A 14,702-nucleotide genomic window follows, 5' to 3' on the forward strand; every position below is an offset into this window, starting at 1 on the left:
GGAGTCTGAAGAGGTGGGAAGACCCCGCCCTCTCCTTGGGCGTTTGCCGGCGACGCTCCGGGTGGTGCCCTCTGTAAGAAGAAAAAGTTTTAGCCTTCTTCTGTATCAGAATCTATCTGTATAGTGGACTGGGGGCCGCGATCATGGTTTGGCGGCGAGTGAGGAATTGGGGACACCGCATCTTCTGATCCTGGTCGCCTTACCTGTAGCGCTATTACCTTCGCGGATTGAAGGACTTGAAGGTTGAGGAGCTAGTAGGTGTAGAGGGAAGGTTCTAGAGAGGAGAGGTTATAACTTACCCAGGCCACTGCGGGGGGTGGAGAGAGAAGGGGCCTCAGTACTCACCAGCCCTGTTGCTGTCACTTGTTTGGTGACGGAGAGTGCCTTCCTATGAAAACGCCTTCTCAGGTGTTTACAGCTCTTATTTGTGCAAGTTTTGCTCATCTGGCTGCTCAGCCGTGCTGGAGTATGATACATCACTAGGAAAACTTTCTTAAGAAGATGTAGACTTGAAAACCAAATGACATTTTCAACTCTTTGGAGCAGTGCCTCTCATCTTTATTTATTTATTTATTTTAAGCACTTTCTTGCATTTATTCCCTATAATTGATATTGAAGTTTACTTTTGAAAACAATAGATTTCTTTCCAAACCGTTCAGTAGAAATAGCTCAGTAGAAAATAAAAACAGATATACTGATTTTGTGAGATACATTTAAAGACATTCATCAGATTTGTAGGAATTATAATTTTGTCTAGTCCTTTACTGAAACATGATATGTCAAACACTGTTCATTAACGTTTTTTTAAACCATGCTGTACATTATATCCCCAGAAATTATATATCTTTTAAATGAAAGTTTGTACCTGTTGATGGATCTGTTTGTTTCTATGAATTCGGTTGTTTTAGATCCCACGTATAAACGAGATCACTCAGTATTTGTCCTTCTCTGTCTGGCATTTCACTTAGCGTAATGCCCTCATGGTCCATCCGTGTTGTCATGGTGTTACAAATGGTAAGATTTATTTTTTGTGGCTGAATAATATTCCATTGTGTGTATATACTACATTTTCTTTATCCTTTCATCCATCGATTTATACTTAGGTTGTTTCTATGGGTTGGCTATTGTAAATAATGCTGAATGAATATCACTTTAAAATAGTGATTTTGTTTTTTTTGGATATATACCCAGAAGTGGAATTGCTGGAAAGTATGGTAGTTCTGTTTTTAATTTTTTGAGGAACCCCATACTGTTTTCTGTGATGGCTGCATCAATTTACGTTCCCACCAACAGTGCACAGCTGTTCCCTTTTCTCCACATCCTTGCTGCCAATGCTTGTTATCTCTTTTTGATGATGGCCATTCTTAGCAGGTGTAAAGTAATTGATAATCTCATTGTAATTTTGCTTTGCGTTTCACTGATGATTAGTGATGGTGAGCACCTTTTCATGTACCTGTCGGCCATTACGTGTCTTCTTGGAAAGAAGTTCCTGTGCCCATTTTTTAATCAGATTTTTTTTTTTTTTTTTTTTTTTTGCTATTCAGTTGTAAGAGTTCTTTATATATTTTGGATATTAACCTGTTTTCATATATATATTTTTGCAAATATTTCCCCTCATTCCATAGGTTGCCTCTTCATTTTGTTGGTGTCCTTTATCGTGCAGAAGCCTTTTTAGTTTGACATAGGCCCACTTATTTATTTTTGCTTTTGTTGCCTTTGCTTTTGGTTTCAAATCCAAAAAATCATTGCCAAGACTAGTGTCAGGGAGCTTACCCCCTTGTTTACTATCAGGAGGTTTATGGTTTTAGGTCTTAAGTTCAATTCTTTAATCCATTTTGAGTTGATTTTTGTGAGTGGTATAAAATAGGGGTTCAGTTTATTCTTTTGCATGTGGTTCTCCAGTTTTCCCAACACTATTTATTAAAGAGACTATTTTTTCCCCATTGTATATTCTTGGTTCCTTTGTTTATTTCTGGCCTCCCTATTCTGTTCTGTTGATCTGCGTGTTTGTTTTTATGCTAGCTGTAAACTATTTTGATTACTATAGCTTTTTCATTATTTAATCTTCATAACAATCCAATGAAATAGCTGCTTAATTTGTCCTCATTTTCCAGCTAAGTTAAGAAAGCAAAATTTGGAAAGGTTAAATACTCTGCTCAAACTTAAATGGTATGATGGAACACGAATCTTTCTGGCTAAAGGATATGTTCATAACTGCTATATTGCCTTCTCAGGCATGCTGGGAGCCAGTACTTGTGACGTACTTATTCTTCAGTCTTACAATCTACATTAAATATCATCATATTCTAATTATGTAACTTTGATTACTCAAGAATTTGAATTAGATATTCTTCATGTTCAGTGTTTGTTTGTTTTTTGACTACACTGCATGGCTTGTGGGATCTTAGTTCCCCAGCCAGGGATCGAACCCATGCCCTTGGCTCTGAGCGTGCAAAGTCCTAATCACTGGACCACCAGGGAATTCCCACATTCATTGTTTTTATTTTTTTTCATTCATTGTTTTTAATTCATAATTTAGTAGGGGAAGGCAGAGATGAAAGCTAATGTTTCTGGAGCACATATTATGTCATTTACTATGCTTAAAATTGCATATTTATTTTTGTAGTAGTAATCTGTTATTTTTATTGCAACACCTTATTTTTCTTCTTGTTTTTTCATTCATTACAACTGTTATTTTCTATTTATTTATTTATTCGTTTCATTTTGTCTGTGTTGATCTTTTCTATCCTTACTTTCTTCACCTTCTTATTCACATTTACATTCTCAGGAACTGAAGGTACCTGGCGTAATGGCAAGTTTTATTCTCATTTTTCTGAAGTGAAAACAGGTTCTGAGAACCTAAGCAATTTCATAATAATTAATGAAGCTAAGGTTGTAAGCCAGGTCTCAGTTACAGTCCCGACTAAGTGCAAAATCTTGCTTAAATTTTTTTTTTGTGGTACGCGGGCCTCTCACTGTTGTGGCCTCTCCCGTTGCGGAGCACAGGCTCCAGACACGCAGGCTCAGCAGCCATGGCTCAAGGGCCTAGCCGCTCCACGGCATGCAGGATCCTCCCAGACCGGAGCACGAACCCGTGTCCCCTGCATCGGCAGGCAGACTCTCAACCACTGCACCACCAGGGAAGCCCCAAAATCTTGCTTAAGTTTTATTACTTTACTCATTCTAACAATATTTTTGGGCTTATACACTGTGCTAGACACCAGGGATGCAGTAGGAAACAAGTTAGCTAGGGTCTAGGCTCTAATGCACTAAAATATGTTTGTATCTAACTGTTAACTAAGAAATTTAACTCAAGTTCTAGTTCATTTGCTCACTATATATAATTTTGAGAAAATCACTAAGACCCACTATTATTTTTCATGAAGTTTTCTGAATCATTCAGTTTTCACCAAGGGAAATTAGCTGACAATTTTATAAATGGCTTTACTACAGGAACGCTTGCCTGAATCTGCCTTCTTTCATCTCTGTTGTTTTATGAGCAGTATTAGATGACCAAAATCACTTCACAAGAAAGACTTGCTTTTTAAAAGTCTACAAACAATAAATGCTGGAGAGGGTGTGGAGAAAAGGGAACCCTCTTACACTGTTGGTGGGAATGTAAATTGATACAGCCGCTAGGAGAACAGTATGGAGGTTCCTTAAAAAGCTAAAAATAGAACTACCACCCGACCCAGCAATCCCACTACAGGGCATATACCCAGAGAAAAGCATAATTCAAAAAGAGTCATGTACCACAATGTTCGTTGCAGCACTATTTACAATAGCCAGGACTGGAAGCAATCTAAGTGTCCATCGACAGATGAATGGATAAAGAAGATGTGGCCCATATATACAATGGAATATTGCTCAGCCATAAAAAAAGAAACGAAATTGAGTTATTTGTAGTGAGGTGGATGGACCTAGAGTCTGTCATACAGAGTGAAGTAAGTCAGAAAGAGAAAACACACTGTATGCTAACATATATATGGAATCTTAAAAAAAAAATGGTTCTGAAGAACCTAGGGGCAGGACAGGAATAAAGACGCAGATGTAGAGGATGGACTTGAGGACACGGGGAGGGGGAAGGGTAAGCTGGGACGAAGTGAGAGAGTGTCATGGACATATATACACTACCAAATGTAAAATAGATAGCTAGTGGGAAGCAGCCGCATAGCACAGGGAGATCAGCTCGGTGCTTTGTGACTACCTAGAGGGGTGGGATATGGAGGGTGGGAGGGAGATGCAGCAGGAGGGGATATGGGGATATATGTATACGAGTAGCTGATTCACTTTGTGATACAGCAGAAACTAACACACCATTGTAAAGCAATAATACTCCAGTAAAGAGGTTAAAAAAAAAAAAAAGACTTGCCTTTTATAATTGCTACCTCTGTTCTATGTACCAATCAACCTATATTCCAAATGTTAATCTCCATTCCTTTTATGCTGTCTTATCAAGAAAATGAATGGTAGCTTACTTTTCCAGCTTCTAACATAAAGCATGGCCGTAAGAAATTTAGTCTCCACTGTGTACAGAAAATGTTTTGTTTTGCCTTGTTCTTGTGGAGAGGAATCAGTGTGCAGCAAGCAAACACTTGTCTTCTCCCAACATGAGGAGACTGGAAAGATTAGTAGGAGTCATTGTGAATACAGACTTTGCAAACTATGCAAGCCAAAGTTTTACTTATTGAAAAAGATATAATCATGAAATTATTGAGCTGAGAAGACTATCCTTTCCAGACTAAATATTCCCAGATTTCATATAAACTTTTCCTCTAGGCTTGTTTTTTCCATAATTGTACTGTGGGAGTATTAGGAAAAGTGAGCATTCAGTACAATTTTGTTGAAGGAATTATATTGTTTTGCATGCCTGTAATGTGCTCATGAGTGGTCTTCAATTGCGTTTGGATTCTTTGCACATATATAGTGACATCCCATTTTGGTAAGCAAACATAAATCAATCATTCCATCTGCTCAGACTATGTGCATCTGGGTGAATATGCTTCTGTGCCTAGATAAAGAACTGGAAGTTCCCTCTCTTAGTCTGTTCGTGTTGCTCTAACACAATACCCTAGATTAGGTGGTTTATAAACAGTAGGAATTTATTTCTCACAGTTCTAAAGACTGGGAAGTCTAAGATCAAGGCATCAGGAGATTCAGTGTCTAGTGAGGAGCTGGTTCCTAGTGAGCGTCTTTTCACTGTGTCATTACGTGGCAGAGGGGGCAAGGGATCTCTCTCAGATCTCTTATATACGGGCATTAATCCCATTCATGAAGGCTCCACCCTCATGACCTGATCACCTCCCCAAGGCCCCCTACCTCCAAATGACATTACATTAGGCGTTAGGATTTAACATGAATTTTGGGAGGACACAAACATCCAGTCTATAGCATTCTCACAACTAACATTTAACAGTGGTGTGTTACATTGTTACAATAATGGCCCCCAGTGAATTATGCTGCCCTCTATCTGTGTCCTTATGCAACCCTCTTCCTTTCCCCTAACCTCTTCCCTTGCAGGTGGTTTTTTTTGGACAAAACCTAAGATGACTCCACAACTAAGCTCATGACATGCATGAGAAGTAGCGCACTCTCTCCCTTTCTCTCATAATATGCTTCCTTGGAGAACCTTCAAAAATAGTATTGTCTTGACTCTTTTATTTTATTTTATTTTTGCGGTACACGGGCCTCTCACTGTTGTGGCCTTTCCCGTTGCGGAGCACAGGCTCCGGACGTGCAGGCTCAGCGGCCATGGCTCACAGGCCCAGCCGCTCCACGGCATGTGGGATCTTCCCAGACCGGGGCACGAGTCTGTGTCCCCTGCGTCGGCAGGCAGACTCTCAACCACTGCACCACCAGGGAAGCCCTGTCTTGACTCTTTATAACCTCTCTCACATTGCTTCTGGGTTTACCTTGCTTGATTGATAGTAAAAATTATGCAGTAAGCAGGACTTGAAAAGTGCTTGTCCGTTGGGATTTGCCCTCCAGCTCTCCTGAGGACACCATTTAAAGAAGTTTAGGCTACCTGTTGAAGGATATGACCACAAGTAGCAGAGGCTAGCTTTCCAAGCTGAGACGCCCCCCCACCTACCCTTTAGATATCCAGCTTTAATCAAACCAGATAACTAAGCATATATCAAATATATATCAAATCAAGACATTTATATGAAAGGATGGACTTAGAGGATTTTGGAACTGGTGAATCCAAAATCTGTAGAGTAGGCTGGCAGGCTAGAAACTCTTCAGCAGGACCTGATAATGCAGTCATGAGGTAGAGTTTCTTCTCAGGGAAACTTCAATTTTGCTTTTAAGGTGATTGAACTGATTGGATGAGTTCCATCCACATTATGGAGTATAATCTCCTTTACTTAAAATCATCAGGCTATAGGTGTTAACCACATCTACAAAATACCTTCAGGGGGCTTCCCTGGTGGCGCAGTGGTTGAGAGTCCGCCTGCCGATGCAGGGTCCACAGGTTCATGCCCCGGTCCGGGAGGATCCCACATGCTGCGGAGCGGCTAGGCCCGTGAGCCATGGCCGCTGAGCCTGCGCATCCGGAGCCTGTGCTCCGCAACAGGAGAGGCCACGACAGTGAGAGGCCTGCGTACCGTAAAAAAAAAAAAAAACCTTCACAACACCTAGATTAGTGTTTGAATACTACTATAGCCTAGGCAAGTTGATACATAAAACTAACCATAATGGTGGTAGTCATGAACAGTAAACATTTTGCGACGCCATTGACTCAGTGAAGATTAGCACCCCATTGATAAATCTGCTTGGTTCTGCTTAAACACCTCACCCATACCAAGTTTATAAAAGGCCAAGAAAAGAGAATTTTAAAACATTACCCCAGGGAGCTTAATAATGAGAGAAAGGGAGAGAGCTAGTTTTAGTGCATGCTCATGAGCTCAGTTGTGGACTCACCTGAAGTTCTGCCCCAAAAAGCCACTTGTGGGAGTAGAGCTTGGAGGTAGGGGTGGTGGTTGCAAAGGGACCCAGCAAAGAAAAGCTGGATACCACCAGTTTCCAAGGAGGAAGTAGACATAAAGGGAATTTCAGGTGACAGTCCCTAATGGTGTGGGGTTTGTCCCCAAAGAACCCTCAAACACCTATAAGAGATTCATCTTGAATATAGTGGTCAAGTAAGCTCTTTTGCTTTCCTTCCTTTCTTCTCTCTCCATTCTGCTCTAACACTATAGTGCTCAGAAATTATGTTTAACAAGAATGTAGGTAAAGAAAGAGAAGAATAAACTTATCCTCATTCCATAACAACACGCTTCTCCTACGCAGTGATCCCAAGCCTAGAGCAGAGGACAGTGCCCAAAAGTTAAATCGAGTTCAGGGTCTTGATTATTATGTTGGAGTTGAGTATTTCAATTACTGAACGAATTTGCTTTGCAGCTTAAAGTGACTGCATAACTTTTTATTACCTAATTGTATTTAGAAATCATGAGATCAGTCCAAGTTTCTTTAAGTAACATTTTATAACCTTGTGTTCTTTAAGCCTTTAAATTCAACCTACAAATCTTATTCTGTTTATAAAGTAGCATATCCCTTTTCAACGTATAACAAATAAATAATAATTGAAAGGACTGAATACCCTTAATCAGCTACATTTAAAACCTAATTAAGTTGCCTGAATTTAAAACTGCATTTATAGTTTTAGTATATTCATTTTTATTTGAGGACTTCAGATGCCTAACTTAACAAGCAAGACTTTCTCAAACAACTTTTATAAAGCTAGTAAACTAAAAGCTGTAGCAACTCCCAAGGTCTTATAAAAATTTCAATATTTATTTGTAAACTTGTCTAAATTCTTAATATTTTTCAAAAGTCTTAAATCCAAAAATAGCATGGTCAATAATTTAATATTATGTATGTTATATATATTTTATATAACATTGTATTTAAAATTACAGTTTTGAAGCTAATATATCAGAATCTCGAGTGTATGTTAATTACTCTTTTTTTTTTCCTTTTATTTCTTTTTCTTCTCTGATTGCCGTGGCTAGGACTTCAAAACTATGTTGAATAACAGTGGCAAGAATGGACATCCTTGTCTTGTTTCTGATCTTAGAGGAAATGCTTTCAGTTTTTCACCATTGAGAATAATGTTTGCTGTGGGTTTGTCATATATGGCCTTTATTATGTTGAAGTAGGTTCCCTCTATGCCCACTTTCTGGAGAGTATTTATCATAAATGGGTGTTGAATTTTGTCAAAAACTTTTTCTGCATCTATTGAGATGATCATATGGTTTTTCTTCTTCAGATTGTTAATGTGGTGTATCACATTGATTGATTTACATATATTGAAGAATCCTTGCATCTCTGGGATAAATCCCACTTGATCATGGTGTATGATCCTTTTAATGTGTTGTTAGATTCTGTTTGCTAGTATTTTGTTGAGGATTTTTGCATCTATATTCATCAGTGATACTGGTCTGTAATTTTCTTTTTTTTGTAGTATCTTTGTCTGGTTTTGGTATCAGGGTGATGGTGGCCTCATAGAATGAGTTTGGGAGTTTTCCTTCCTCTGCAATTTTTGGAAGAGTTTGAGAAGGATGGGTGTTAGCTCTTCTCTAAATGTTTGATAAAATTCACCTGTGAAGCCATCTGGTCCTGGAGTTTTGTTTGTTGGAAGATTTTTAATCACAGTTTCCATTTCATTACTTGTGATTGGTCTGTTCATATTTTCTATTTCTTCCTGGTTCAGTCTTGGAAGGTTATACCTTCCTAAGAATTTGTCTGTTTCTTCCAGGTTGTCCATTTTATTGGCATGGAGTTGCTTGTAGTAGTCTCTTAGGATGCTTTGTATTTCTGCAGTGTCTGTTGTAACTCCTCCTTTTTCATTTCTAATTTTGTTGATTTGAGTCCTTTCCCTCTTTTTCTTGATGAGTCTGGCTAATGGTTTATCAGTTTTGTTTATCTTCTCAAAGAACCAGCTTTTAGTTTTATTGATCTTTGCCATTGTTTTCTTTGTTTCTATTTCATTGATTTCTGCTCTGGTCTTTATGATTTCTGTCCTTCTACTGACTTTGGGTTTTGTTTGTTCTTCTTTTTCTAGTTCCTGTAGGTGTAAGGTTAGATTGTTTATTTGAGATTTTTCTTGTTCCTTGAGGTAGGCTTGTATAGCTATAAACTTCCCTCTTATAACTGCTTTTGTTGCATCCCATAGATTTTGTATCGTCGTGTTTTCATTGTCATTTGTCTCTAGGTATTTTTTGATTTCCTCTTTGATTTCTTCAGTGATCTCTTGGTTATTTAGTAACGTATTGTTTACCTCCATGTGTTTGTGTTTTTTACGTTTTCTTCCCTGTAATTCATTTCTAATCTCATAGAGTTGTGGTCAGAAAAGATGCTTGGTATGATTTCAGTTTTCTTAAATTTACTGAGGCTTGATTTGTGACCCAAGATGTGATCTATCCTGGAGAATGTTCCATGTGCACTTGAGAAGAAAGTGTAATCTGCTGTTTTTGGATGGAATGTCCTATAAATATTAAATCTATCTGGTCTATTGTGTCATTTAAAGCTTGTGTTTCCTTATTTATTTTCATTTTGGATGATCTGTCCATTGGTGTAAGTGAGGTGTTAAAGTCCCCCACTATTATTGTGTTACTGTCGATTTCCTCTTTTATAGCTATCAGCACTTGCCTTATGTATTGAGGTGCTCCTATGTTGGGTGGATATATATTTCTAGTTGTTAAATGTTCTTCTTGGATTGATCCCTTGATCATTACGTAGTGTCCTTCCTTGTCTCTTGTAACATTCTTTATTTTAAAGTCTATTTTATCTGATATGAGTATTGCTACTCCAGCTTTCTTTGGATTTCCATTAGCATGGAATATCTTTTTCCATCCCCTCACTTTCATCCTGTATGTGTCCCTAGGTCTGAAGTGGGTCTCTTGTAGACAGCATGTATATGGGTCTTGTTTTTGTATCTATTCAGCAAACCTGTGTCTTTTGGTTGGAGCATTTACTCCATTCACATTTAAGGTAATTACCGATATGTATGTTCCTATTACCATTTTCTTAATTTGGGGGGGTTTGTTTTTGTAGGTCCTTTTCTTCTCCTGTGTTTCCCACTTAGATAAATTCCTTTAGCATTTGTCGTAGAGCTGGTTTGGTGGTGCTGAATTCTCTTAGCTTTTGCTTGTCTGTAAAGCTTTTGATTTCCCCATAGAATCTGAATGAGATCCTTGCTGGGTAGAGTAATCTTGGTTGTAGGTACTCCCCTTTCATCACTTTAAGTATATCATGCCACTCCCTTCTGGCTTGTCAAGTTTCTACTGAGAAATCCTCTGTTAACCTTAATGGGAGTTCCCTTGTATGTTATTTATCATTTTTCCCTTGGTGCTTTCAATAATTTTTCTTTGTCTTTAATTTTTGCCAATTTGATTACTATGTGTCTTGGTGTGTTTCTCCTTGTGTTTATCCTGTTTGGGACTCTCTGCGCTTCCTGGACTTGGGTGGCTATTTCCTTTCCCATGTTAGGGAAGTCTTCTGCTATAATCTCTTCAAATATTTTCTCGGGTCCCTTCTCTCTCTCTTCTCCTTCTGGCACCCCTATAATGCGAATGTTGTTGCGTTTAATGTTGTCCCAGAGGTCTCTTAGGCTGTCTTCATTTCTTTTCATTCCTTTTTCTTTATTCTGTTCCGCAGCAGTGAATTCCACCATTCTGTCTTCCAGGTCACTTATCCGTTCTTCTGCCTCAGTTATTCTGCTTTTGATTCCTTCTAGTGCATTTTTCATTTCAGTTATTGTATTGTTCATCTGTTTGTTTGTTCTTTAATTCTTCTAGATCTTTGTGAAACATTTCTTGCATCTTCTCAATCTTTGCTTCCATTCTTTTTCCGAGGTCCTGGATCCTCTTCGCTATCATTATTCTGAATTCTATTTCCGGAAGGTTGCCTATCTCCTTTTCATTTAGTTGTTTTTCTGGGGTTTTATCTTGTTCATTCATCTGGTACATAGCTCTCTGCCTTTTCATCTTGTCTGTCTCTCTGTGAATGTGGTTTTTGTTCCACAGGCTGCAGGATTGTAGTTCTTCTTGCTTCTGCTGTCTGCCCTATGTAAATACTCTTAAACATTATAAGTACTCTAAAAATCAAATATATCTTATTCCCAAATATAATTTCAAAGTATTAAAACCATAGTTTTAATTTACTTATTTTTCCTCTATTAATTTTAAAGTTTTTTTTTGTGAGAACATTTAACCAAACAGCAGTTTGTCACCCCAACCTGAGAGATTTGTGACCCCATACACAAGACTTGATTTTCACTACCCGATGGTGGATATCCTGACTTGTTTTGTTTTTCTGAATTACAATTACACACACACAGTTTAAAGGGAAAATAGTTCTTTATGCTGTGTTTAAACACATCAGGTGTTCTGTCAGTTATATCTTCTTGGGACTGTCATTCAGGAATGTGCTGACCTATCTCATTGTTGCCTGGGTAGTAGACCTGCTTGCATGGCTATAGTTCTGTGTTGCATCCCTTATCTCCTGACTTCCGTATCTTTATGTTTCTTAGTATACTTCCTCATGTTATTGGGGTATCTCTTCTATTAGTTTCCTGAGAAGAAAAACATTAGAGGTACATTTTTGAGACCTTGAATGTTTTAAAGTATTTTTATTCTACTTTCTACTTGGCAAATTTGGGTTTATTAATATAGAATTTTAAGGTAGAAATTATTATCCATTAGAAATTTGAAGCATTATTCCCTTTTTGTTTTCTGAATTTCGCCCCCCCAGCTTCTAACGTTGTTGGTAAAAAAAAAAAAGTGATTTATTTGGATTCGTAACCTTTGGTATGGAACCTGCATTATTTCTTTCTGGAAGCTTTTAGTACCCTCTCTTTGTTTCCAGTGTTGTAAAATTTTATAACATTCTGTTTTCAACTGGTAGAAGATAGCTGGAGGGTCTAAAACTATACTAAGAAGGGTATTGAGGGTTACTCTTCATTGCAGTGCACGGGCTTCTCATTGCGGTGGCTTCTCTTCTGGATCGTGAGCTCTAGGCATGCCGGCTTCAGTATTTGCAGCACAAGGGCTCAGTAGTTGTGGCACACAGGCTTAGTTGCTCTGCGGCATGTGGGATCTTCCCAGAACAGGGATCAAACCCATGTCCCCTGCATTGGCAGGCAGATTCTTAGCCACTGCCCCACCCGGGAGGTCCATCTGTTCCTAGCCCTACTTCCTGAGATCCTTGGCATCAGTTTTTGAGATGATGCCGGCAGGAGTGCAGAAAACTTTTCAGCTTTTCCCCCTTCAGGTAAGGATTCACTTTCTTGATCTCTATTGAGTCACTTATTAAACATTTTATCTTTCCAGCTTCCAAAATGTGCTGTGGTCTCCTCTCCAATTGTCTTTATCCTTGTGAATTTATAGCCTTCTTTTTTTAAAAAAATATTGACTGTCATTTTACTGTGGTTGAGAAGTTGAGCCAGATCTCTCCAATCTTTAAACACACACCATCAACTTTTTTTTTGATAATAATGTGTACAAGACCATACCATTTAGAGATGCTAAATTTCTTCTGGATTCAAGATAAACTCTTAGATAATTTTTCTGTTAATTGAAAACTAGACTTCTTCAAAAGGTACAGCTAATTTCCTTTCTGATTTGTTGGTTTCAGTTTAACATTTCTTTCAAAAGTCTAATGTATTCTGAAATTTTTCTGTCTCATTCTAAAGAAACTTCAATACCTTCCCATAGGTGTTTATGTATATATATATATATATATATATATTCTTATACAGCTCATATCTGGTTTAAGGTCTCTACCTTATTCTTCTCTGATCTGACAAGAATTCCTGCAGATATATCTCTGGTTCCAGATCTTCTGGCTCTGTGAGTGATATATTAATTTCCTATTGCTCCTATAACAAATTAACACAAATGTAGTAGCTTAAAATAACAAATTTATTATTTTACAGTTCTGGAAGTCAGAAGTCCAAAATGGATCTCACTAGACTAAAATTGAGATGTCAGTAGGGCTGTGGTCCTTTTAGAAGCTCTAATGAAGAATGTGTTTCTTTGTCTTTTCCAGCTTCTAGAGGCTGCTGTCAATCCTTGGCTTGTGGCCCACAGGCAGCCATCATATCACTCTGACCTCTGCTTTTTCAAGTCTCCTGCCTCCCTCATTCATTTGTGAGGTCTCTTATCATTGAATTGGCCCACCCAAGAAAATCTAGGATAATTTCCTTATCTCAAAATCCTCAATTTAATCACACCTGTAAAGTTTCTTTTGCTCTGTAAGGTAACATATTCACAGGTTCAGATGATTTACATATTTGGGGGACCATTATTCTTCCCTCCACAAGTGATAACACTAAAGTGATACTAATGACACTACTCAAGCTAGAAAAGTATCTCATCAGCTTGTTTTTTTAGAGTATACCTTCAAACCTTATTTTTATAGTAGGGTTGATTCACCAGTATCCTCCAGTTCATATAGTTCTTTTTACTCTATAAACATTCCCTCACTGAATCTTTTCTAAAGCAATGACTTAGTTATGAATTGTCATGCATGAAGACCAGTCTCTAGATTAAAAGCTTTTGTTGCAATGGGAAGAAGAAAAACCATAGTTTATATCTGTTTCATAAACTACTCCTATGCCCCAGGGGCCAAGCAGATAAGTCCATCAAATAACTCAATCCAGTAAAAGATAAAGGAACAGTAGTTAAACTGGCTAGTATACAGTTAGCATAAAGGCATGCAAGACAGATATTTTTAAAAGGCTTTTGATCAAGCTGAACAGGGCTTCAGGCTTCAAGTTTGGACTCCTGATTTAGGTAATAGTTGATCTTTATAGTCATAAGGTACTTAAACAGCTTTATTTACATTTCAGAAAGCCCATGATCAGTGTCTTTTTAAGTATGTATTTGTTTTCCCACAAGGATTCATTTAGATACTGCTGGAGCACATCATGCCAGGTTTTTTTTTCGATATCTTATATATATTTGTTTCCCAGGTGACCTGACCTGTGACAGTTGATAAGGAGTTCACTATCTAGTTAGCTAAAGAGATAGGTTTAAAGATTGAGTGATGTGAAAAAGGCTGTATTAGAGGTATGAAAACACACATGAAAGAGCAATTAATTCTGTCTTAGGTTAGGAATATGGAGAGGTGGTCAGCTAATACTCCTTAAGTGGATGGAATTTGAACTGAGCTTTAAAGAATTAATTCTCTGTGAGAATTAGCATTCTATCTTTATTTTGCTTATTCTTCTATTAAAACTATACTTATTAGAGAAAAAAATGTTGCTTATTTCATTTTATCTTCATGATTTTCCCCCCCAGATTTTGTCCACAAGTGCTTGTGGAAAAGATGGCTGATATTAACCTCAAAGAAGTAACCTTAATAATAGGCGTAGTTGCTGCTTGCTATTGGAACAGCCTCTTTTGTGGTTTTGTTTTTGATGATGTGTCAGCAATACTGGATAATAAAGACCTGCATCCATCTACACCTTTAAAAACTTTATTTCAGAATGATTTCTGGGGAACCCCTATGTCTGAAGTAAGTATATATTACTTATATGTATCTCAGATTTTAAATTATTCCGGTAGTTTAGTACTCCTAATTTTTTATCAACATTGCATTGCCATCATCATAGTAATTATGGATTTTTTTCCTCAAAAATTTTATACGAGACATGTTTGTAATAAATTAGATAGGAAGTTGAAAATGTGATCATATTT

The 14,702-nt window shown here is 37.7% G+C and overlaps 1 protein-coding gene across 2 annotated transcripts in view; it reads left to right on the top strand.

The window, feature by feature from the left end:
* TMTC3 (transmembrane and tetratricopeptide repeat containing 3) overlaps positions 1-14,702 on the top strand; it is a 65,564-nt gene that overhangs the window by 374 nt on the left and 50,488 nt on the right. The window contains exon 2 of one of the 2 annotated variants that reach the window (XM_029206474.1): positions 14,304-14,520. In XM_029206474.1, the coding sequence (XP_029062307.1) occupies positions 14,332-14,520 (189 nt within the window). In that variant the 5' untranslated portion in view covers positions 14,304-14,331. Of the gene's footprint in view, positions 1-14,303; positions 14,521-14,702 lie in introns of those variants that run through there. The other variant, XM_029206475.1, reaches the window with a different exon arrangement.

This window comes from Monodon monoceros, unplaced genomic scaffold (assembly GCF_005190385.1).
Source record: "Monodon monoceros isolate NGI ecotype Baffin Bay Population unplaced genomic scaffold, NGI_Narwhal_1 Super_Scaffold_6, whole genome shotgun sequence".
NCBI classification, from domain to species: domain Eukaryota; kingdom Metazoa; phylum Chordata; class Mammalia; order Artiodactyla; family Monodontidae; genus Monodon; species Monodon monoceros.